Source organism: Podarcis pityusensis, assembly GCF_964106645.2.
Source record: "Podarcis pityusensis genome assembly, chromosome: 5".
Lineage (NCBI taxonomy): Eukaryota > Metazoa > Chordata > Lepidosauria > Squamata > Lacertidae > Podarcis > Podarcis pityusensis.
In genome coordinates, this window is record NC_138032.1 from 23,906,653 (window position 1) to 23,933,320 (window position 26,668).

General features: G+C 42.1%; 1 protein-coding gene across 1 annotated transcript; it reads right to left on the minus strand.

Moving 5' to 3' along the window:
• Nucleotides 1-4,348: 4,348 nt before the first annotated feature.
• EIF2A (eukaryotic translation initiation factor 2A) lies at nucleotides 4,349-26,668 on the minus strand. The gene is made up of 14 exons (XM_081008026.1): nucleotides 26,502-26,668; nucleotides 23,617-23,686; nucleotides 23,102-23,176; nucleotides 21,921-22,039; nucleotides 19,996-20,095; nucleotides 19,431-19,513; nucleotides 17,758-17,831; nucleotides 17,473-17,617; nucleotides 15,957-16,073; nucleotides 14,152-14,720; nucleotides 9,592-9,702; nucleotides 9,256-9,384; nucleotides 5,954-6,019; nucleotides 4,349-4,736 (listed from the first exon to the last, which is right to left on the minus strand). Exons 1-14 carry the CDS (start codon nucleotides 26,527-26,529, stop codon nucleotides 4,671-4,673), a joined length of 1,752 nt encoding a protein of 583 aa, XP_080864152.1. The 5' UTR covers nucleotides 26,530-26,668; the 3' UTR covers nucleotides 4,349-4,670.

Genomic DNA, 26,668 nt, shown 5'->3' on the forward strand with positions numbered 1-26,668 from the left:
AAAAACTACTTTCAGAAAGGTTGTCATTGTTTGAGGGGGGGTTGGTGGTGAAATATTTAGTGGAGGGGTTGAGACAGGAAAAAACCGCCACCTGAATACTTCCTGTCAAGCTCCCCTTCCCCCCACCCCCAGTGTGGATGGCCCAAAAGAAATAGCAATGAAAATGGTCCCTGAAAAGTTAGGAGTGTGTGGCACCTGTGGCTGTTTTGTGTGAAATTCGACACACTGTAAAAGGCCATAGAGATGAGTCCTCGCACACAGATGTCCCCCATCAGAGCAGGCCATGTTAGAATAGGGGAGACCCCCTAAGCTCTTGGGAGTAAATAGCAACTAACCAGAATAGAAACTGAATGGGGGGGGAACTCTTCTGCTGGGAAGGACATTGACCCATCAGAAACGGCATGATTATTCACCTTTTCATGCTGATGATAGCACAACCAATTCAGGACTGAAGCTACTGAGAATGTTTTGTGGGATGAATGTCACCTCTGCAATCAGCTGATGTGGACATGGTGCTGGCAGCAATGCATCTGATGGGGACTGACTGGTTGGGTCCAGATTGTGCTTAATGCTTCACTGTGTGAGGGGGTGGTCCTTGCTGCATTGAAAGAAACAGTGGTGCGACCTCTCTTAAAGAAATCTGCTCTGGATCCCTTGGATTTGAACAGCAACTGGCCAGTTACAAGAAAAAACACCAACCCTTTTTAGGGAAGGTGGCGGAAAGGACTTTGGTGGGGCCCCTGCAGGCATTCTTGGAGGACACAATTCATTTAGATCCATTCTGATCTGGATTTAGGCCTGGCCATGGGATGGAGTCAGCTTCAGTTGATCCTTGTAGAGAGCAGGATGGGGGAGTATGACCTTGTGCCTGCTTCTTGATCTCTCATTGGCATTTGAAACCATTGACCATGGTGTCCTCCTGGACCAGATCTGAGGAATGGGGATTGGGGGCACTTTATTACAGTGGTTCCAATCCGACCTTCAGGACCGTGTCTAGAGAGGAGTGCCTTCTGGCCACTTGGCAGTTATGCTATGGCAGCTACCTTATCCCCAGCACGATTTAATATCTACATGAAACTGCTGGGAGCGGTTATTAGGCGTTTTTGGGCGAGGTGCTATCAATAGGTTGATGATACTCAACTCTATTTCTCCATCATCTCTGAATCAGGAGAGGCTGTCCAGTCCCCTGGGGCATTGCCTGGGTACAGTTGTAAAATGGATGAGGACAAACAAACTGAGCTTGCAAGAAGAACAAACCTATCCAATTCTTAAGGAAATCAGCCCTGAGTGCTCACTGGAAGGACAGATCGTGAAGCTGAGGCTCCAATACTTTGGCCACCTCATGAGAATAGAAGACTCCCTGGAAAAGACCCTGATGTTGGGTAAGATGGAGGGCACAAGAAGGGGACGACAGAGGACGAGATGGTTGGATAGTGTTCTTGAAGCATGAGTTTGACCAAACTGTGGGAGGCAGTGGAAGACAGAAGTGCCTGGCGTGCTCTGGTCCATGGGGTCACGAAGAGTTGGACACAACTAAATGACTAAACAACAACAACATCTGAGGGACGCGGGTGGCGCTGTGGGTTAAACCACAGAGCCTAGGACTTGCCGATCAGAAGGTCAGCGGTTCGAATCCGCGATGGGATGGGGTGAGCTCCTGTTGCTCGGTCCCTGCTTCTGCCAACCTAGCAGTTTGAAAGCACATAAAAGTGCAAGTAGATAAATAGGTACCGCTCCGGCGGGAAGGTAAAAGGCGTTTCCGTGCGCTGCTCTGGTTCGCCAGAAGCGGCTTAGTCATGCTGGCCACATGACCCAGAAGCTGTACGCCAGCTCCCTCGGCCAATAAAGCGAGATGAGCACTGCAACCCCAGAGTCGTCCACGACTGGACCTAATGGTCAGGGGTCCTTTTACTATCTACAGGGGAACCTTTAATATCTGTTCTGGATTTGTAAGAATGCGATCATTTAGTCTGGCAGCACCTGCACTTTAGATGTCCTTAGCTGTGAGATCAAGCAAGCCCCTTCGCTGCATAAAAGTGCCTGCTGAAAACATTCTTGTTTAGACAAGCCACCTCAGGTGCTTAGAAAGTTGAGGTAATTTTAGTGCTGATATTCCAAGGGAGCAGAAAAGACTTCTTATGTACGAGGCGACAGCCAATTGGATGCTACTAGCCCAGAGATGGAAAGAAGATGAAGTCCCTACCAGAGAAGAATGGCAAATTAAACTGTTGGACTATGCCATAATGGCAAAACTGGCCGGAAAGCTCAGGAATCAAGACCAAAACTTTAACAAAGAATGGGGAAAAAATATAATTTATCTTGGAGACCACTGTGAGCAGATGAAATTAGCATGATTGCAATAACACTTGTAATGTAGCAAATATTATGGAGAAAATTGAGTGATATAAAATATGGACTATTGAAAAATACGCAGTAGAAAAGGTTAACAATAGGACCCATGGAGAAGGTGGGAAGTCCAGAGATTCAAAGGAATCTTTAAATGTGTATGGTTGTATTGTTATATCTTTATACTTGTGAAATCGAATAAAAGTTATATCAAAAAAATGAAAGGAAGTTGAGGTAATTTTAATCTGTTTTAGTATTTTAACTTTTGTATGCGGGGATGTGATTTTTTCCAAGATTTTACAGTCTTACCTTTTTGTAAACTGCTATGATGTGGGGGTTTTGTTTTTTAAAAAAACCAATCAAACAGTGTATAAATTATATGAAATAACTAAAAACATAATGGTGGGTGTGGGTTTCCCCCACCCGCCATCCTAGAAACTAATATACTGTTATTTTTTGTGTGGGATACCTTGACTCCTGTTCTAATTATGGGTTGCCAGACATTGAAATTAGCATGCTAAAACAGAGATGGGCTGGCTTCCTGATGAAGCAATTGCCTTGAGAGATGGACCATTAAAAGACCACAAAGAAATGGGCGATGACCCATTAGAAAGGCCATTAAAAGAGACACTGTGGGCCAACAGCAAATGAGGAAAGCCCCTCCTGAGGCGAGGGATAGTTAGGAAACACAAAAAACCCAGAGTTTCAGGAGTGAGCAACAGAATTGCAGTGGGCAGTGGTAGAGTAAGAAACATTTTTCCTCACCGTGAAAAAATGAAACTGCCCACCTGACCAGAGGCAGGGGGGATGGCTCTTTTCCCTGGAAAAGGAGGCAAAAGACTTGGAAGACCCTGCCTGCCCAGTCCAGTGCAAGGAGTAATCTTATTCACTGAATGTCTTCCACTCCACTCTGGCAAATGGAAAGTGCAATTCCAGTTTGGACACTTTAAAACACGGAGGGCTAACCTGTGGCCCCTCCAGATGTTGATGATTACAGCTCACAAAGTCGTTGCCCATATTCCACGCTGGCTAAGGCTGATGGGGGATCTCAACAACATTTGGAAGGTCACGGGCCAACCATTTCTGCTTTGTTCACTTTGACATCAATTTCTTTCGAAACGATGCAGACATTGCATGGCTATTCCACTAGAGGGCATCTCAGGCATTCATTTGGACACTCTTGTGTCCACCTAGGACGAAAATACCATGTGACATAAGTACACAAGGGTTTTTTCAAGCTCTAGGTCGACTTGGTTACTTCGAAAGTTTCTTTCAGCTGCATTTAAAATTATTGCATCATGGTCCATGCAGAAAGGGAGTTGAGGCAGAAGGAGCCAGCCACTTTTTAGCAGTTCACTGTGATTTTATTGGTGTTTCTGATGTTGCCTGCCATCTTTAGTTTCCATTGTGGAAGAATATGTTGATTTAATAACAACACAGAATCATAGACTTGTACTGTTGGAAGGCACTTCCAAGGGTCATCTAGTCCAACCCCCTGGAATGCATAGTCATATGGGCAGGGAAGGAGCTATTCTGAAAAGGCTATTTTCCATATCATTCCCACCCACACCCCATTTAATCTACACTATGACACTTCCTAATTTAGACACCAGGTAAGTGTGTAACGGATAGATCCCCTTGTGAATATTGACCAGTTACCTAATATTCCTCCTTTCACTTCTAGCACACCATGAAAACACGAATAAGTTCAGACATTTACTTCTAATTGATTTGGAACTGGGGTTTCCAGGAAGGCAAAACTTACTCCCTTTTCATCAGGGAGTTCATGAATCCCTCCTGTCTCCATTTCAGAGAAGGGACATGTCCTTTCTCCTTTATACTCAATCCCTTTTCTCAGTTGTGACTTTCTTGTACACACAGAGAGAGAGAAATCGAAATCCCAGTATCTAGGAAAATGTGTCTCAATCCACAAAAAGTCACACTGAAACAGAAATACAGCAGATTAGAAACATGCAAGACCTATAAAGAAAACACCAAAATCTTTATTAAATGGAAAATGCTTTTTATTATATTCTACAGTCTTCTTATTGCATAAGGGTCACTTCTATTGTATCTGGCCAAAGAGTAAATAGAGGGACCCACAGTACTTTATTTAGTTCAGTAATACCATTTTGGAATCACAGCAAGTTATTTGCCTCATTTTGATTTACAATACTTCTGCTCAAAATTTTTACATGTATCCATATATTAGGGACAAGGAAATAAAAATGTAGCTGTGTATAGTGTTTTTAAATGAGCATTTCCAGTCTTTTATTATTAAATGATTCTACAAAACGAACCCGTGAGTTTCATCTGTCTTCTTTCTAAACACCCAGCTCCAACTCTTCCAGCTCCTTTAGGAGGGCAGCCTCTTTCTGAATTTTCTCCAGCTAGGACATATACACAGAAGACACCATCAGATACTACTTAGCACAGGCAAAGGAAAAATTAAACTTGAGTACACAGAACAGTCATATCCGACAAAAGCTATCTACTTCTGAAAACCATTTCTTAACTTAAATCCAGATGGGAGATTCTTGGTGGGTATCAGTGGCTCTCAGTCGCAGCAGCCAAACGTAACGTCCATGTTTAGATGCTTTAGGACTCCATAGGAACTGGGTCAGAAAACTTACTTTCATGGCCTGCCAATGGGCTTCCTGGAAGCATCTCTCTGGCCACTAATTAAAAACAGGCTGTTGGGCTAGAACAGGTGTGAGGACTCTTGGGCCCTCTAACCACAACTGACATCATCCCTGGTCCCTGACCATGCTTGCTGGCGCTGATGGGAATTGTTGTTGTTGCTATTTATTAAATTTGTATACCGCCCTATACCCGTAGGTTTCAGGGCAGATCTCACTATAAAGGTACAACACAAAAAGCACAAAATACATAATGAAAATAATTTAAACAATTAACTATACTAATATACAAAAGCTAAGAAAAAATGCACTTCCCAACAAAGGCCCCTAACCATTACCCCAGCCCACAAATGCAAAATACAAATTAACATATATTTAAAAACAATTTTAAACCACCCCACCCAACCAAATAAACAGCACCCACTCAAGTTAAAAACCCCATCCCCGTTAGAACAGTAATTATAGCACAAGGGGGTGGCCCACCCCTTCGTTCCACCCCCAAAGGGATGGCCCCCTTTGGTTTCTCCCCTTCGGTGGTGGCCCCAAGTTGTAGTTCAGCAACATCCGGAGGGCCTGAGGGTTCCCATACATGGGCTAGATGGCGCTTTGGTCCAATCCAGCAGGGCTCATCTGATGTGCTCACAAACACTATTCATTTCAAGATGTCTGCCTGCCATGTGTGGGAAGGAGAGTCCCGTGCATTCAAGAGGTTCTAGGTCATGACTTCTGTCTCTAGTCCCACATTGCAACTTTAATAGGAGCACATTCAAGTAAGTTCAGAGCATTTGTTTCGATTGCAAGAAAAAACAGAACTTATTGAATCTCGGTTCTGGCAATTTTTTATTGTTTTCAGAAGAAAACAGAATAGTGCTTTTTTACATTTATAATGTACTAATAGTACATTTTAGTACTTTTAACGTGCTGTACAAGCCATCCCTAATAACAGAATAATATATGAATAGGCATACCTGGTTTTTCTCTAGCTGTTTGCCTGTAGCAGCCTGATCCTTCAGCTGTTCAATTGCTTTTAGTTTCTGCGGTGGTGGGAAAAAACACACGTTTTAAGACAACATTTGAATATTTATGCTGTAGGATTTGGGGGGGGGGGGGGAGGAGAGAGAGGAAGTGCCCTTTACTGTTCCCTAAGCATTTTTTTTAAACTGATATTTATTGAAAATTTTTAGAATTACAAAAGAGAACAAAGCAGAAAAAAGAAAGAAAAAAAAAAAGAAAAAGAAAAAACAAACCACATCAAATAATACAAATTCAAAAAAACAAAAATACACCACAAACACTCAAAAACAAATCCATCATTCTCAAATCCTCAACTGTCATTACCTTCTTTCTTTGACCTCCTCCTCCTCCCTTTTTTTGTATCCTAGTTGTTAATTGTCGCAGCAAATCCTTTCCATATTTCATAATATTCTGTTATTACATTACCTTAATCTATTTTAATCTTATCTTACTACAAAGAACCTTAAAGCTTAAAAACTTAAATCTTATTTTTACCAACTTCTCATAACCATAATATTCTTACATAATTCTTTAAACATTTTTGCTAAAGCCAAGTAATTTCGTTCCAACATTTTTCTAACATTCATCAATTTTATAAAACAATCCTAGTAGTAAAATAAAAAGAAATAAAAACAAAATTCCTCCTGGTCCCGGGTTTTGTCAGTCCTTATTATCCCATTGATCTAGCACATTAACCTGGTAACCTTGTATCCGAGGCCCTTAAGTCTCTTCCACATTCCTTCCGCAGCTCTTCTTCATATTTATAACTGTATTTTCCTTTGTCTCCTGCTCCTTTCACTCGTGGGAACTCCAGCTTAACAATGTTTTTGACCCTTCTCGATAAATCAGCCCCTTTTCCATAGTCCACACTAAACTCCATGTGGTTTTTAAGAACATGTTTCAAAATCCCTCCAAAATTAAGAGCCCCCACAACCCCAAACATCTCACGGCCCATTGCCAGACTTGAAAAGTCCAAACATCCCTGCATAGGGGGGTCTATCCAACCCCCCATTTCCAAACCAAACCAAACCAAACTTTATCTTTCCAAATCTGGCTTTTTCCAAGTTCATTTGTCAAGTCCAAAAGCTCATGTTCCTGCTGGGCCACAGCTCCCTTCATCTCTGGCGCCCAAGATTCAGCAACATCCTCTTCTCTCATCTGTTCTGTCAGGGCACACTCCTGATTTAATTCCTGGGTGGGCTCCGTATAATTTCCCACTGCCTGTTCAAAATTTCTGATCGCATCAGTCATCAAGTCCGTCTTCTCATGTAGCTGTTCCAATAGGGCATTTGTTTTACAGAGAGCACACAACAGAGCTTCTAAATACATTGTCCTGCAAGGTCAGAAGTCTATTCCCACGATTGTAATCTGTAACAGCTGCAAGCTCCCCAAAATTGGTTACAGTTTCACAGTCTCCCTCTAGGAGGAAAACTTCTATTTGTTCTTTTTTTTAAAGACAAGTCTAACAACAAGGTTTCCTTTTTCAGATATTTTGTCAATATTTGTTCCTTTAAAATGCGAAGGGGAACAATGGAATCAACGTTTCTCTTCTTATAGCTATCTGTCAAAAACGTTTGTCTCTGGTCAATGAGCTTCAAAAAACGTCAGTCCTGACACCCCGCTCCAGGATCAGGACGGTGGAAAGTTACTTTACTTTACACTCACTTCAGCAGGTTTAAACAGTCCGAAAAAATCCCCCCTCTTCTCCTGCTTCCGAAGGGGGGTTCAACAATTTTAAATGATGAAAGTTAACCTTTTACAAGCGATTTTCTGAGCTCTAGTTTGCCATGTCTTTGCTTTAATCTATCTACAAAGAAACGGAAGGCTGACTTCCTGTTTAGACCTTCCCGTTTCAGTGCCAAATTGAGGTAAACTTTTAAGTCCAATTTTCCTTTCTGCTCGCAAGTCCTTATTTAAAGTCCAATTGTCCGAAATTTAAGTACTCACAGGAGATTATTTTAGAAGCCAAATTGTCCCAGGAAAAAGGCAGCGCTCTCCGGCAACGGCTGTGCGGCTTCGCTCCACGGAAGAAGCAGTTGACTCTCAGCACCGCGCCACTGCCCCCTCTTCGCTCCGGAGCCCGTTAGTGGGTTCTTTTGCGGGTTGGGGGGGCGCTAAAGGTGCCCGCCGAGTCCCATGGTCACAGGCTTCATCCACCTGTGATTTTTAAAAGGGTCCCCGCTTCGCCGTAGCGGAAAAGAACCATTTCGCATGGAGCTAGTCCCTCCAGATCAGAGGGAGTCCGCCATTGCCGATGGCGCCACCCCGGAAGTCCTACTGTTCCCTAAGCATTATCCTCAAGGTCATGGATGCCTCCACGCTCCTTTGAAATATATTTTTCCCTGCGGAAAGGTGTAAACAGCACAGAGAGAGCCTGAATTATGCAGCCCAAACCACAGATCAGCAAGCGGGCAGCTGAGTGATTAAAATGCACACTGATTTCTTGCTTTCCTAAAGGAGATATGGTAGGTTCAAGCACTCTGTTGAGAGCAACAGCCGTCATATAGATTGCTGCTCTGCACCCTGGAGTGGTGGCTGCTGAATGGAAAGGATTTTGTGCCACATTAGTTTATAGCAGGCATAGGCAAACTCGGCCCTCCAGATGTTTTGGGACTACAAATCCCATCATCCCTAGCTAACAGGACCAGTGGTCAGGGATGATGGGAGCTGTAATCCCACAACATCTGGAGGGCTGAGTTTGCCTATGCCTGGTTTATTGCAAGATTAGAGAGCATATCTAGATAAGAACATTGTGCCTATCCCCACTTAAAATTGCTCTTCCAGATGCTTCCCATCCTGTAACTTTTCTGCTCCAGAAAGAAGAGGAGCTGGCAGACTATTTTGATTTTTTTGGGGGGGGGGACAGCAAGGGAGAGCTGATCACCCCTCTGCACCACTGCTCTCCTCAACCTTACAGGTTCCCATCCTTTTAAAAAAATAATAATAATACTTGCATATGTGTCTGCTGCATTTTCCCTACTTTTGGCACTCACAGGATTTCTCATACAGCCTGTCTAGCAGCTGCCACGCTGTTTCTAATACAATAGGGAAGAGACTGGAGGACTTTGGCTGCCTTGGGGAACATTGGCTCTGTACCTAATAGCCCTTATTGTGCACCTATGCATTATACTAACATAATAATAATAAAGAAGTTAGATGGTGAGAGAAGTGACAGCTGTCAGGTACTGGGGGTTGGGGTTGGAGAGAAGACCTTTTGCCAGAACAGACAAGCTTCTTCATTAGAAAAGCTCCCCACCTTCTTCAGGTTCTTTATCTTCTTATCAACCTCAGGATCTCCTGATGTTATGGAGGGAGCCGCATTCTGCGATGCATTCTGTACTGGTGAGGCCAGAGTAACTTCCTGGCTCCCTTCAGCTCTAGCCTCCTGTAAAAAACCAACAAATTAAATCAACATCTGGAACAATGTCTTTCGTATACAACCCCGTGGGACATTTACACGAATGGTATACATGTTAAGCTCCCCAGAATGTTGGAATTCAGCACATTTTGGCTCTGTTCAGGGTATAGGTAAACAGGTTTAGAAAATGTGAATGCAACTGTTTGCTCAAGAGAACTGAAGCAGCAGCCATACCTGTTTGGCAACTTTCTTTGCCTCGTGCTTCCTTTGATTTTTGAGTGCTGTTTTAGATAAAGGTTTATCGCCATTTTTGGATCTCATGTTCTGCGGTGGTTCATCCTCATGCTAAGAGAAAGCAAGGGGGGGGGGACAAAATTACCATAAGAAAACCCACACATAATTATCTGCTGCCTGATAAGAGGGGCTTGTGGTGTTGTTTTTTATGTTCACTTACGCCACATGTCTTATAGCAATGCCACAACTACACAACCCCTACACTAGGGATGGGAAACCTGTGGCCCTACCAGATGTGGTCAAACTCCAACTCCCATCAGCCATAGCCAACGTCACCAATTATGATGGGAGTTGTAGTCCAACATCTGGAGGGTCTCATGTTCTCCATCTCAGCCCTACAAAAGAGGACTTACTTCCATGTTAAGAAATTGTGTGAAACCCATGTAGATTGTCACTTATTAGTGTGTGTGCGTGTGCATTATTCAATTATGATTATCTGTTTCAGGGTTCACAAAGTATCCTGGGTACTCCCAGGATAATTCTATCCACTATAATGCAGTTAAGGGGCTGGTGGTGAGCTTATGTCACAGAAAGCAACTTTTGTGGATGAGAATGACATGTTATAGAGAGAGACAACACTGAAATGTGAAATGTCTGTCATTCTATCTGTTTCCCCTCTCTCTCTCTCTCTCTCTCTCACACACACACACACACATTTTGAAAGCAATTATTCCTTATATGTCCATTTTTTAAAAATTCCATCTTGATTAAAAAGTTGGTCGACTTGCCAAGGGACAGATCAATCCTTTTATGGGCCACCCGTGGCCTATAGACAACCAGCTGGTCATTCTCAATCTATATTATGCACAAGGATTCCACAGAATTTATTGTGCAAGTGTTGCTTCTGTGCATGGGAAGTGAAAACTTTTGAAGCATCCATTTCAGTAAAGACAGCCGGCAGGGGAGGGGAGGAACAGTTCTCTTCTTCTATTTTGCTTTTGTGTTTCAGGGGATGCTTGTTTCATTTCCACTGCTGCAGCCTTATTACTAACCATCCAAACATTTTTACCAGTCATCTTTGGCTTGCAAGAGACGACCATCTTATGAGTAAAAAAAACTGGTATAAAATCTGCAGTCAGTAAGTGGAGTAATCTCAGGAAGGAGGAAGAGGGAGCCAAGTCTCTTTTTCACCAGCCTGCTGTTTCCACGCTGCCCTTCGAGGAAAGGGCTTCGTTACTTTCACAACCAGTACAGAATCCAAGCGGCTGGCAAAAGCGAAAGAGAGGGCTCGGTTTCTCCTTCACAAGCCTGCTTGCTCACCTAGAGGGAATTCCAGACTTGCCTGTGGTAACCAAGTGAGGGATTAAAGACTGCACTACAGGCATTTCAGGTACACCTTTAAACCTTCATAAAATAATAAAGACAAGAGCTTTCCCCCTCTTCACTGTGCAGCTTAATTTTTTAATATATCATGTAGGTTAAATCCCCTAATGTTACTTGATTCCTAGCCTGCAGTCCCCTAAGTAACACCCACTTAACTATGGGAAGACCCCCAATGAACTTAATTCTGAGTGGACATGTAGTACCAGGGACGTCCAATTCCCAATGTACTGCAATCTACTCACAGTATAAAAAAACTGGCAGTGATCTACCCACTGTCGTTGGGAAGGGGGAGAAGGGGATCACTGAGGGGCCAGAGATCTACCGGGATCTACCAGGAAGACCCCACGATCTACCTGTTGGACATGCCTGTATTAGACTGTGCTATGAGCAACTTTAACCCACTACACACCTTAAAAAATTCAAAGAAGCTTAATATGTTTCTCAATGACCAGTTTTGTTCCTCTATCACATGCGATTAGGATTACATCAGCCTTCTTTCATAACAAACCTCTTATTAACTGTGCTTATGGAGTTAGTAAGACATAAGTCACTTGCAATGACCAGCAGTGTGGGAGAAACCAACACTCCTTTCAGTGCTGGTAGTCTCAGGTTACGCTCTTTCAAAAAGAAAATAAGAAAGAGGAAGTAAAGAGCTATGTTCTCAAACCTGTTTTTGAATACTGAAAAAGGAAAATAGGAGATTAATGACTCTCTACATAAAAGGCAAATGCAGATTAATATAGGTTTCCCATTCATTATAGCTAGGAGATGAAGAACTATGGGACTACCTTCCCGGAACAAATTCTCCTCTCCTATCTGAACTGCGGTTAAGGAATGAATTGGCACCTCACACGAAAAACAAGGAAAAAAATACCCAAGGGTCATTTTGTGCAAATAAATATAGGAGGGAAAAACCTGTAATGCCTGGGCAGGAAAAGCGACAAGACCTTACATTTGAGATGAAGGCATAGTAGTGACTCTGTATGTGAACTGACACAGGAAGCGTTAAATTCGTAAATCACAGAATCATAGAACTGTAGAGCTGGATGAGGCCACAAGGGTAATCTACTCCAACCCTCTGAAATGCAGGAATCTTTTGCCCAACATTGGGCTTGAACCCACGACCCTCATGCTCTAACAGCTGAGCTTCAGCCCTATAACTGAGGATGCAGCTGGGCTAGAGAGATAAGAGCTATCAGCAGTAACCGAACAGATAATAAAAAGAAAAGCACAGCATATTATTATTTAGACGGCTACTGCGATTCAGTTACTGCAACTTAGATTCTGTTTGAAATGTATCATGCCTTCGAGACTGTGTTCTTGCATGACACCCACAAGCATTATAGTTTCCCATTTATACTAGGAAATACCAGCTCCATTGTATCTTTGAAGTCGTAACCTAGGGTTCTCATATTTTGGTAGGGTATCAGTGCCTTAAACATCTTCCAGAGAGGCAAGAATCCAACAAATGAATGAAGAACTCTGGAGTCAAAGCCAGAACTCTGCATGCTGGCAGCTGTGGGAAAGCCCTGCAGGCTGTATACATGGTACCCATTTGCATGCGTGTCCCAAACAAGTTTTGAGAGGTTATTATGTTAGGAAGAAAATGATATTTCAGTGAATAGTACTGCTCTTGTATAATATTTTTAGTGACTGCTAACAAGCAGGCTCGCAGCTGTTCAGAAGTAAGCCCTGAGGAATTAATTCTTCGTACTACTATAAAAGGATAAAACCTAATTTGCCATCAAGCTTAGTTACTGCCACTTTTCTTTAACTTTCCTTTCGCTCTGTCATCTCAAGTCTTTAAAATGTTGTTGGGAGGTGCTTTCCCCTTCTCCACTATTGAGATGTGAGCAATCCACGGGATGCTTGCTTAATAAACCCCCATTAGTGTCAGAACCCATCAGGGATATGGTCATAACTGTTTAATCCTCATGGGAAAGAGAGGCCAATTACCAGAATCTCCTTGTGCAAATGGCATCTCCTGTGAGCCCCTTTTTCCCTGCGACACAACAGGGATACTGCTTGATCATGGAACAGGCTCCCATGATGCAGCAATAGGGAGGACGAATGATGGAGCAAGCTTGTTTTCTTCCGCTCCGGAGGGTAGGACACGAACCAATGGCTTCAAGTTACAAGAAAAGAAATTCTGACCAAAGATCAGGAAGAACTTTCTGATGGTAAGAGCTGATCAACAATGGAAGGGACTCCCTCGGGAGATTGTGGACTCTTGCTTCATTGCAGGTTTTTAAGCACAGCATGGATGGCCACCTGTCAGGGATGCTTTAGCTGAGATTCCTATATTGCAGGGGATTCAACTAGATGACCTTTGAGGTCCCTTCCAACTCTTACAATTCTATGATTACAGGGATGAGGAACTGGTAAAGAAGAATTCAGAGGAAGTGCTGCAGATAATGTACCAACAAATTCAAAGCATCTGGTAATGAATTTGTGGGATTAAATCCCAACCATATTCATTCTTTTAAAAATAAAAAGGCTACATGGTTTGAAACTTCTCTGCCATTGTTGAGCTATACCAAGTGTCTATCCTGGTGATGTGCCAGCAAGGCCTCCTACAGTAGTAGTTGGTTTACTTTATGAAGGTTTACAGCCTGATTTGCCCAAAAGAGCCAAAATTTACTCAAAAACAGGAGCATTTTCACAGAAATATATTTATTTGTTTTGGAAATATGAACTATATGTTAAAATTATAACGTTTTAATGTGCCACTTTTTCAGGTGACTGAAGGCCTTTATATTAAAAATAAAGTTGGGGGAAGAAGTTACTGTACTTCTATTGCACAGCCTGTTTGAAAAGAAATGAGTATTTAAGATTACCCTGCCTTTACTCCCACAGACTGAAAAAAACAACCATGTACTGATCTGACAGCAGAAAAACACTTGTGCAAACCAGTGCTTACATATACCTTTCCTATATTATGCGTACCTCAGCGGCTTTTATAAACAATACATGATTATAGTTGGGTGGGGCAAGTGGGTAGGGGAATCCAATCTTGGCATTTGCAAAGTCCTAGTTAAATGGCCTTCAATAGTGCTAATTACCAGTTGAAGCGGAAGAACAAAGGACTGGATTTAATATCGTGCCCCCTACCCTTTCCCAGAGCTGGGAAGACATTTTTCAGCAAGACATTTTACAACAGAGGCATCAGTTACTTACAAGTTTAGAGCTAGTCACAGGTTTGTTTCTCAGAGCTGGGGGCCTGTAAGCTTGGGCAGCCTTGGGCTCATCGTTTGGCGCTTTGCTCAGAACAGCATATGTTACCGCCTTCGCTGGAAAGACGCCATCCAAAAAGGGTTGCCAGGCAACTTGCCAAAGTTCTGCGTTCTGCTGGACTTCATACTTGTATAGGACAGGGCCTGTGTAATGCCAGATCTTGTACCCATTCCCAACCCGCAGCCTTGGAGAACATGTAGCTGTTACAATATGTTCCCCATCAGGGCACCAGGCAAAGTACGTGGAATCCGAGGCCTGTGGTTTGGAAATGAGTTTGTAGTTTTTAACGTCCCAAACGTCCAGTTGCCCATTGAGATTCCCAAATCCAGCTAAGACTAAGATGTGTCCTTGAGGGCTGTAGTAGGCAGCATTGTGTGGGCCGGTTCCAAAGTCAAACACGGGGTCGCATTTCAGATTGAAGATTGTAGCCTTGGCAGGCATAAAACCATAGACGACACAAAACTCTGTGGAATTGGGGCTCCAGGTTGCATCATAAATAGGACCATTTTTTGCTAGAGAAAAAGGAAACAGTTGAATTTTTTTTAAACTGTTATCTACATGTGCCTGAAGAAGGAATTGATTTTGAAGAACAGTTACAAGTCATGTTAGTTTCTGTTAACAAGCATAGGTATAACGTTAGCCTCCTTAAAACTGCAAGATATTAGAACAGGCCACCACAACTTGTAACCTGTGAAGCTGAAAACAGCCTTATTGTTCCTTAGCAGAGTGATTCAATAATCTTTTTTTTGCTGCCTCTTTCGGATTGCATGTGTGAGTGCACACACACACTGAAGGTGTGTATTTGTGTGTGGATTGTCAAGCATCTAGACACCACACTGTATGCCTGCTGTGCTACAGTAGGCTTGGAAGTACATAAGTTACTCAGGCCTACATTAGACTGTCATTATTATACCACAGCTGGATAACCGCATCTCTCCTGCCACTACTGAGGAGCAGCAGCCAGCAAGTAGCCTGGCCACGTGATGAGAGAAACACCTCCTTATTCAGTGGCCAGAACACTGCCCAAGTTTCTTTCAGCAGGATTAGCCCTGAAAGGCTATTCCACAAGGGCCGCACCTTTTCCTTCGTTTAGTTAACTCATTGCAATTAAAAACCTTAATCGGTTAAAACGGTCTACATGTTTTACAGATTTAAAGAGTAGTCTCATTAGTAGTAAACACTCTGGATATCGGGGCATTTGAAAGTATTGCAATTGGTCCAGACACTGTTAAGAGGGCTTTACTTTCTTAAAATGAACAGGTACCCTTTTCTTACTTAAGTTGTCACGCCCCAACTATCACGTGCTCAAGATGGATGATCTGTTTAAGCTTTGTAATATATACATATGTTGAATTATAATAAGTGCGACAGATTAAAAGCAATTCAACAATTGGGGGTTGGGGCTTTAAAACTGATTTGGAGTCCTAGTTTTAACCACTTTCTTTTCCCAATTCAAGAATCAGGGGCTCCTTAACGGAATTATGTGCTCCATCCTGTCCCCATCTCCTCTCTATAGTCCGCACTTTCGAGCTCAACTCTTATACTACCTCACTTCTTCTGAATGAATAGAACTTCAGATAGCAAAAGTCAAAACGAAAACATTCCAAAGGAATTTAATCTGTACAAGGTTGGTCATCAGAGCAAACACAGGAGACTGCAGTTTATTTCCAAAGAACATTACAGATCTTTTAGCATATATGGAGGACGATTTTTCAGTTCATTATACAATTACTAGGAGAGTCACTTACGTAGTTGTACGACAGCACTTTCCCCATTCGTTGCGATGTAATGCAGATTTTGTTCCCCATAATACGAAGCTCCCGTTTTATCAACTTCTGTACTAGCGATTACAAGCACAGCAGTAGCTATTTGGATATAAAAACAACAGTAATTAAATGTTTTCAGAAAGCAAACTACCCAATGATATTGATTTAAGGTTCAATAAAATGAAACTGGAATGCATGGCAGGGGCAGCAGCTCTTAAAGTACCAGCTGCTGGCGGTGGAACAACAACAGAGAGAGCAACAGTTTCTTGCAGGCACTGTGGAAGACAGATCCAGCAGGGCTCTTAGGTTCTTACATGTTGAACCCCCTTCTTCTCACTGACCAATTTGTACAGACTGTGGGAAAACCAGCAGCCTGGTACCATTTTCTGCTTTACTTACTGCAGCAAAGGACTGTTCCACCATAGCGGAAGAATCATCATTTAGCAAGATAAATCCAACTTGCAAATCTGCCTAATTTGTTTTTGAAAGAGAGCTCATGTGCCACGGTGCACAGATCAGCCATCAGAGCTGTATTCGCACCGAGTTTATATAAATGTCCCAAAGACCGTTTATGGCCACTGTGCTTGCTATAGTAATGCCACAACCCACCTCCACCCAACGTGTTTGCTTCCTGATCAGTATACAGTGGTACCTCGGGTTAAGTACTTAATTCGTTCCGGAGGTCCGTTCTTAACCTGAAACTGTTCTTAATCTGAAGCACCACTTTAGCTAATGGGGCCTGCCGCTGTCACTGCGCTGTTGCTGCACGATTTCTGTTCTCATCCTGAAGCAAAGTTCTTAACCCGACGTACTATTTCTGGGTTAGCGGAGTCTGTAACCTGAAGTGTATGTAACCTGAAGCGTATGTAACCCGAGGTAAAATTGTACTATATACAACTCACTGGAATACCAGCAACCCTAGCGTGCAAGGACTGGAGTTAACTCACAGAAACAAAGCAAAAGATTCCTTTGCATGTGCAAAAGGCACTCTGCACATTAATGTGATACTGTTGGAGAACTATAAAATGTGCCATGAAGTTGTATTTTCTTGGCAAAGCTTCGAAGACTGCATTACCGCTCAAAGAATCACAAGCATCCATTTATTACAGTATCCCTTGTGACGTTTTTAAAGACAGGCAATATATCTGGAACCTGTATAGAAGCTCCATTTAGAATGAATGGAAGATTTGCACAATTCATGTTGTTTGTCAGTTTAGTCTGTCTCAATGGCTTTTGAGTAATGCCTGTTACTCAGAAGCAAGTCTGATTGTACTCCCAAGGAAGGGTGCCTATGACTGCTACATGCTGGGAGTTACAGGGGATGGGACTGGTCTGGAAGAGTAGCTGCAAGTATAGTTTAAATGTCATAGAAGAAAATTGCAATTAGCACTTAGAATTACAAAACACTTGCACTAGTTACCTACACAGAAGAACACAGAGAATCAATACATTCACTTCTTGACAGATAAAGACAGGGGAAATTTGAAATTTCTTATACCTTTACTATTCCACAGCATCGTCACCTTATCAGCTTTAAAGAAACTCTTGTTGGCCAAGGCAGATTGCGGGCCTCCAAAGTTTGGGTACTGATAGAGCCTTACGAAAGATGGAGCTCCTTTGCTTCCAGGAACATAGACAGCAACCTGTGTCAATAACATTTAATCAGCTTGGTAATACAATTCTTAAGAGCAGCACAAAAGACAGAAGCGGAATAATTCATAAACCTTTTCAGGATTCCTACGAAATTAAAATGGTCGAAGAAATAAAAATCAAAAGAAGGCACCTTAGTTGGCTGATCCCCTGGCGATATCACAAAATCGGTGACTTTTTGCAAATGAAGTTTATTTGCAATTGTACCTGCAAAATCATAATTTTACTCAGGTTAATAAAAGTTTCCTAAATAATTGTTAGATTTTGCTGCTGATGAGCCTATGCTAGTGGCAAGTAAAAAGCAAACACACACAAAATGGTAAAGGCCTTCTTTATGTAGTAGAATAACCCCTTCAAAATTGGCTTACACTAAAGCTATATATTCTCACAGCATGATGCAAGTGAATCACATCTATCTATCTATCTATCTATCATCTATCTATCTATCTATCTATATTGGAGCAACAAACCACATTTTCTACAACTCTTAAAGCTTTTTCAGCTAAACTATCTATATTTTAAGGGGTGCGTTCAAAAAGTAAGTTTATACATGCATTCAGGCACAGCTCAAAGCAGCTCCTCAGCTTAAGTGTGGTCCAACCTCTTCTCTTAGCTATGTTCTTGAGTAGAGGTGAGGAACCTTAGACCTAAGAATTGCATATGGCCCTCCAGGCCTCTGCCAGGCTCTCAGAAATCCCCCAACACCATACCCCTCACCAGACCTACTCTGCACCATCCTTGTAGTGATGTAAAATACCATGAAATCTGTAATAATCTCCTGCTTGCCTGTATGGAGGATGCAGCAATGTGTGGGTGCGAGTAGAAACTTCTGACTTTTGCATGGCTGGAATGCAGCCTGTACAAAAGTATCACACACTTTTTGCCTCTGGCCCTTGCCCATCTCTGGTACGCATCCCTGCAAAAGGTTCCCCTATGAGAGAGCTTGGTCCTTGGGCTTTTCTTGAGTAAGTTAGCTACTTTGCTTCAGGCTGTCTTCACACTGTTGAATCAAGTGCTCCTATCTCTTTTATGTATCTGAGAGTCTGCCTCCAAACACCATTACATTTCCCAAAGGGCAAGCAGCTTCCTCCCTTAATGCTTAAACTAGACATTGGTCATGAGTCCCTACTGCTGATGCCTTGGCAAATTCCAAGTGTAAGGCACTGCTCATGATTAGTTAGAGCATCTGCAACAGGTTCAGAAAAGTTACCTGTGCAAGACTGTCCACCTGGAGCCCAAGTTTGGCTGCGGCTTACCAGGACTCATTTGCCCTCAATGTGAATGGGTGTGTCTGCACTGCCAGTGTGATGTTGTTGCATCACATATTGCATATGGCTACTCAACCTCATATCTGCCTCCATCACCACATTCAAGTAGCAACCATTTACACTTGCCTTGGAGAAAGTTCCATTGACCACAGTGGGACTTACTTCCGAGTGAACTTACACAAGGTTGCTTTCTTAGAGTTTGTCTCTCATTATCTTCCATGCATCTCTGGCTGAACCACAGGAGCAATTAATTCACAGACCTACCTGGCATTGCTGCCCCCTCTGTAAGGACCACTTTCTAAAAACATTTTTCAGAACTATTTCTGATTTTCATCCATTCAAGTATTCCTTAGGTATTAGGCCAATGTGGATTTTGTACTATAGAAGGGAGCTTCAAAACTGTGTCAAGGCCCTCAATAAACGCTATGGTTCCCCAGAATCGGTCAACTGTGATAAATGCAGGCGCTCAAAACACAAGAGAAATAAAGGCAAACTAAAAGGGAAAGCTTATCTAGAGAACAAGAAAGGGCTTGCATACTGAAGTTGTTGTTTTCAAAGAAGTGCAGTTCATTGTTAACACTCCTGGCGCATATGCTTTCATCATCTGACCAGCAAGGGCACCTAATGGTTAGAGAGGGGGGCAAGTGATTTAGAAACGTGGTTTGAAAATGTTTAAGAATTATTCAATTAGGAAAAAAGTATTGAAATGGTTACTGGTGCTATTTTTCAATTATCCCACTGCTTTCATTCTGGTCTGCTAAGACAGGCTGACATCCAATGACATCGCCTCACCAACAGAACAGATGTCCCTTGTGCAGCGAAGCGCATACTTCCTCTCTTTACTCTGCAACCCCCTACATGCCCCAAAAATCTGCTCTGGGAGTTTAGGGGACCTTTTGGAGCAGATTTGTGTTGGGGAAAGTCCTACTGCATGAGTAGAAGTCTTCTTCCGTGATGTCAAATATTGCTCACCATCTACAGGGTTGCTTGAAATGAAATATACCATGTTATGAACTGCAGAACAAAATCAGATACTGCAACTTCAAGTACAAAAGTTTTCAAGTCGCTTTCGTGAATAATAAATTATCCTGAATGCTACTTACCAGTTCTGCATCTTTTTCTGGATGAACGATTTTAAGAACTTTCCAGTATTCACATCAAAAAGTTGAAGGTTGGGCACTCCTGCTCCTCCATCTTTAGAAGCTACAACAAACAACATATATTGCAGTGGTGACCTTCAAAATAAGCACTAGATCTCCTTCCCTAATCTACAACATCCTGACCATGGGTTCTGTTGATGCGTTTTGTTAATGCCTTATAGGGAATGCTATACTAGAGGCTAGCACACAAGGACAAGAAAACAGGATGTTTTCTTTAGCATCTGCTTTCACAGATCCCGTATCTGTAAGTGTGAAAAAATATTTTCCTTCTTAAACAAACCTAGACACAACAGGTTTTTCCTGAAATAAAAATTCTCAGTCCCTAACACTCTTTAGAGATGCAATACGCAAGTTTATTTAAAATCCTTTATAAACCTCTTAATAGTTCATAAATGGTTCAAAAGTAGTGTGCAGTCTAAAAAAATACCTAGTTAAAACTTTAAAACAAAAAGACAACCTAAAACCAGTAAAACAGCAATATAGAAACACATAAAAGTATGTAAAAAGTGATTACAACAGATATTCAGAAGATTCAATCACATAAAACAGGGTCTAATCTTAGAGGGTCAGCAAAAGCCCGGGCTTATCCTATCAGATAAATTTACCCTCTGATGTCAAAATCCTTTGTAGATGCATTTTTTTGGCAAGAGTCGCCCTATTCTTTGCTTGAGTTCATCTGGAACTACTTGTGCCAAACAGTAATACATTTACTCTCCATTTGCGGGCCAAACGAGATGCGACATGGGAGATTCAACTGCAGATCTGCCAATGCCTTTTCCTTTTACCTAAGAGCAGCCACAGGGGAAATGGAATCAGGGCTGCTGCAGTGCTGGATGATTTTTTTTTTAACCCATTCCCTGGTTTAGATGCTTGCTCTCTGCCTACCCGAACCCCTGTCACTGGAAACCACTGTCTGGGGTGGGTAGACAAGCAAGATCTCTCTTCTCCTACCTCACAGCTAACAGCAGTTTTAGGGGGACAATTTAAGCGGAAAACACTGCAGGGTGTATTTTAATCCATTCCCTGTGCTATGGCTCTGATCTAAACCCCTAACTCCCTCTCCAAACACATACAGACACAGACACACACTCACTCCTGCCTTTAGAGAAAGAAAATAGCATCACATCTAATTGAGTATGCACTGGTTTTAGTTGGGGGCATGATGTCTGGAAGGCCTTGAACTGTGTTGGATGATGAATCAGACATAATGACTTTTTGGTGCTTTCCATCAGTATGATTCTTTCCATTATTATTATTAACCTACTGTAGCCTTCCCTAACCTGCTGCTCTAGGCTACAGCTCCCATCACCATGCATAATGGTTTTATGTGTTTCAAAACTGAAGTGATTTTTATCTATTTTAAAATTGCATTTTTTATAGTAGTGATTCTTATCTATTTTATAACTGTACTTTCCACTTGTTGCAACCTGCCGCTGGTGAAAAGCAGGTAATAAATTTTACAAATATATAAGCCCTCATTGGCTATGCTGGCTACAACTAATGGGAGCTGGAGTCAAAACCATCTGATGGGCACAAGATTGGGGAAGGCTGGCTGACACTAACAACAGAGAAAAAGTGGTGGGGAGGGGGGATCCTAAGGAAGAAATGCAAGTCCCTCTCCTGAAGAGCTTGCAGTCTATATTGAAGGGCATAGCAATGGGAAATTGGAAAAAGGAAAGTCAAGGGTACCATACACAACTTATTACTATGACACTTCAGAAGGAAGCTTTTTGATTTTTCTTCTGTATTCTTACAATCCTAGCATACAAAAGGTTGCAGTATTTATGAACCTTCCAATGTTTACAACATGCACGACTGCAGCCATGTGTACACTGAAGGAAGCTGGAACAGACACCTGAAGTACTCACTTGTGTAGGGCTGCCATGTTACCAGGACATTGCTCTTTGGAGAGAATTCAAGGCAAACTGTCTTCGGCTGATCAAAAGAACGCAGCACCTCATGGCTGGTGACATTCACGATGTTTACTCTGGAAGCAAAAGAGGTAACTTCAACAAAGCTTGATTAGGGTGGTTAATTTATAGCAGGCTTTATTTGTTCAGTGCCAAATTTGCTTTCTTTTGAACCACTTAATAGAATATAGAACTATATTTCCACTTACCATACTGTTCAATATTTCACTAATATAATTTTTTTCCCTATCAAGGTTGCATTCCTTTGGTGGGTAATTTAGCAATAGTAAGACAGCAACAGGCAGATCCAAGGCCAAAGGTAGATAGGGAAACCCTTCTCTCTCTGCCACCTCTTTCCACCATTTTGTTCCCTCCCAGACAATCACATATTAGGCTGAGGGCTGCAGGTTGCCCGCTGCTTAAGTTTCCTCAGTGTGTAACCACCAAACTCCAAACCTTCAAAGACTCGTGTGCACACGTTTCACTACCATGCCCTTGAGACTGAAGTCATGCAAGAGTCACATTGCAAATGACTGTGATAAGAGAACCTTTCTATTTTTGGCCTATTCACACACTACTTCGTCCCAATTGGCACAAAGTAAGATTGGGGAGCTGGCCTCAGGTTAAACAGTAACAGTCCCATCTGCTATATGTTAAGTGATATCTAAACTGCTGAGAATGGCACACATGTGCAATACAATACTCCAAGAACGACAAAACAGAACTAACATCTCTGGAAATGTACTAATTCAAAATGGAAAGGGGAGGATATTCAGTTTCAGAAACTACAATCCTACACATGCTTAGGTCAATGCATTTCAGTAAGCTAAGCCTGCCCAACTGCATCCATGATTCAAGCATTTTAGGCTGTCAATCCTACCAATCTAATCCTACCATCTGGAAAGCAATGCGTAAATTGGACAGAATTGTATGTGTTGGTAAAGCTTTAATCCTGTCCACTCTTCCTGGAAGTTCAACTGAGAACTGACTGAGGTTGGTTTTGAATGAACATACCTACAAATACATGTATTTGTAGCAATTTTCCTTCCTCAAGCAATTTTTTTAACACACTTTGCACAATTTAATATAGGCCCCCAAACTTCTTAACAAATGTTTAAAAAAGAAGGAGTTATACTGACTGTTCTCCATTGCACCAAGCAAAAAGGGAACCATCCTTGCTGAAAGCAAAAACTTTGCTGTTTTTCCCAGACTCCCTGGAAAAACAAATACATTTCTATCACAATTAAAGTATATGACACAAAATGCATAGAAAAATATTAATAGACTGTGTTCGATAAATATCCCTAGCAGTATATAAGTATACCAATTCTTACCTGTTATTGATTAACATCTGAATTTAATCAATTAGATATAGTTTTGATCATTTATGTGAAGCATTATCCATCAGTTGCCACCACCTCATAAAGAGATCTCCTTGACCAGGCTGTCCTTGACTCATAACATTGGATCCTATTATTACTGATTTTTTGTTTTTATACTGTTTCACTGTTTTCTATGTTGTATCTTTGTTTTTATGACACTGTTTTATTGTCTTTGTGTTATGCTTTTGCTTACAATGTTTTAGAAATGCTTTCAATAAATAAATAAAATTCCAATTAAAAATAGCACTTAACAATAGAGAAAAGTGAAGTACCTTTGAAATGCTGTATTCTCTGTGAAAAGAGGAGGCCCATTCACCATATAAAGTCCTTCAGATCCTCGCACTAGCAAAAAAAAAAAATAGCATTTATTTCACACTAATAGAATTAGCACTTAAATGTTTACATAACAAAAGCCTATATTAATGATCATACCTCACATTAATAAGCTGAAATATTAAAATTAGTAGGTGCCCCTTTGCTCCTCAAGCCTTCAAATAACAATTTCCCACTTCATCTGAATCAACTTTATAGTTTGGCAGCTTCAGAACAAGCAACAGTCATAAACTCAACTTCAAACTGTGCTTTTTCTGAAGTTGGTAGCCAGTTTCCTAGTTTGGACAAAAAGGAAATGATGGTGAAATAAGAGGCTTCCTGATTTGATTATTCATGCTAGAAAGGAATAAGTGAAGTCGCTGTGAGCATAGGGAAGTGTTTCACACATATCTAGGCCTATTAAGCAGAAAAATGACTGTCTGAATACAGTCAAAGTTTGAAGCTTGAATACTTGTATCTTTGCAGGGGAATGGCCAAGTTTATACTGAGAATTAGAATTGTTGATTGAATATAAATAAATGGCAGTCACACATTCACTGGGATGGGCACCTATCAATAACCTTACTGTTGCATTCTGGACCAGATGAAGTTTCCAGATATTTTTCAGAGGCAGTCTCACATAAGCCCAGTTGACACAATACCAAGCCATGTTTTATTTAACAAACCACAGGTTAACCACAAGTTCTCACACAGATGATCATACAAATAAAAATTTCTCCAAAAATTGTTTTTGCTGCTCTTGTCTCATTTGCTACTGGTTCTTTGGGTGAGCAACCAGGGTAGGTCATCAAACAAATACACATCTCCAAGCCATAGTTAAAACAAACCAAGATTTGTAAGCCAACAGCGAAGCATGGCTTCAGATTATGATTTGTTGTCCGCAATCAAGGCATAGTTAAGCTGCTGAGCAGGGTCCATATATAACACTAACCTATGGTTTAATGAACCATAGTTTAGTGTTATGTGCAAACTAGGCCATTGACTTTGCCGTAGTTACTCATTATATACATAACTAAAGCAGGTCTGAGCTTCCTAGAAATGCGTGCACTTGCCACACCAATGTAAGCTTGGTATAAAGCGCCCCCACCCCCCACAGCTGCCACCGCCTGTCTAGACATGAACAAAGCTGGGTCCAGGAGTACCCCAAGACTACATGCCTGATTTTTCAAAAGGAGTACTACCCTATATAATACAAGCTGAACCCTATCACCAGAGCACCTACGTTTTCCTTTAAAACTTATGAGTTCTGCTTGCTATAAAAAAGAAGGGGGAACTGCAAATAAAGAACTCAATAGAAAATTGGGGCAGAAAAAAATTGCAAAGATGGCACTATCTCCTTCAGCCTAACTTTCAAAACCTGTCTCAGTTGTAACCTGGCAACCAACAGTATGACACATAGGGCTCCCGCACTTTTAATTTTGTAGTTTAAGAAGGCACAAAGTTTCTCACCTCTTGCAGGCTTATGGCATGACATACATTACGCTCCAAAATCATTAAAATTATAAAAAGTATAGGAACTCTGTCCTATGTTGCTTTCAGATACTCTAGGCTTAAATATAATGATTTTGAGATCAGGTCACATTAATGACTTAAAAATAAGTTATCTACTGGGAATTTTTACATCAAATACTGAATCCCAATAGTGCAATTACTGCATTGTTGAACCCACTTCTACATAGAAACATAAGAAACTACCTTTTGCCGAGTCAGCTATTGGTCCATCTAACTCAGTACTGTACTTAACTGGCAGCTCTCTAGGGTTTCAGGTAGGAGTCTCTCCTAGTCCTTCATGCAAATGCCAGTGACTGAACATGGGACTTTCTGCATGCAATGCAGTTGCTCAATCACTGAGCTATGGCCCTTCTAACTTAGGAGAGGCAATAGAGTCTGAAACTGACATCCACAGATGAGATTCAAAAGGGAGATGGGGGGGTGTATTTTGCGTGTGCATGCACATAAGCATGTGCAACTGTCCATATCATTGCTGTAAAGCCTGATCCTATGCATATTTCCTCATTAGAAAAATCGCTTAGGATTTGCTCCACAGACTAAATGGATAAGACTGCAGCTTTACTCGTTGGTAGAGAAGCCCTATGAAACTCAGTGGCCCTCAGTCCCAGGTAAAACATCTAAGAGTGTGATCCTAGGAATACTGAGTAGGAGGAAGCCACACTGGGTGCCTTGCCCTTTACCTCCGAGTAAGGCGATAGAACTCATACACGCTTGCATTTGAAGAAGCCCCAATAAGCTTTTTAGGTCTTTGCATCTAAGTAAATTAATAAGAATCTGCTTTAGACCAAGCCATGCCATTAGTCCATCAAGCTCAGTTACTGTCTTCAGTGATGAAGTCAGGGGCTCTCACGGCTCTGAACAACGATTTTAGGGGGGCGGGGGGGGGAGACACACAAATTCCTTTAGCTGACAATGTGTCATGCTTAACTTGCTTCAAAGTGCAGTAAGCTAGCGCTGTCGCCTTGGGAGTCTTGCGCGCTCTTTCTGCTTAGCTTAGGGGGGCCCTGGACTTCCGTCCCGAAGTCTTGCCCCGCCTGCCTATTCCTCAAGGAGCAGCAGCCGTCCGCTTGAGTATGAATGCGCTCCGCTACTGAGGAACTGCGCTTCCCTGGGAGACCTTTAGGATCGCCCTGCGCGACGCGCAGGACTTCCCTCGCGCAACTCCGGCACGAGGATGCAGCTGAAACGGACACGGGGACAACACGCAGCGCCCCGGAGCAGCCGCCATAATGCACGCGGCGCTACATCGAAAAATAAAAAAAGATTTGTTAAAAAAAGCAGGCAACTTATGGATTCGCCCGCCTCAACCCACCTGCCAGAAGCGGCGTGGGTGGCGCCATCTTGAGCCAGGCCCAACCTTTTCTCCTTCCGGGTCGCGGGGGTCACGGCTCAGGACAGTACACGTCTCTCCTCCGCCAGCTCAAGAGCGGACGCCTTTTTCCGGGGTGACGTGTAGCAACCTCTCGAGAGGGGAGGGGC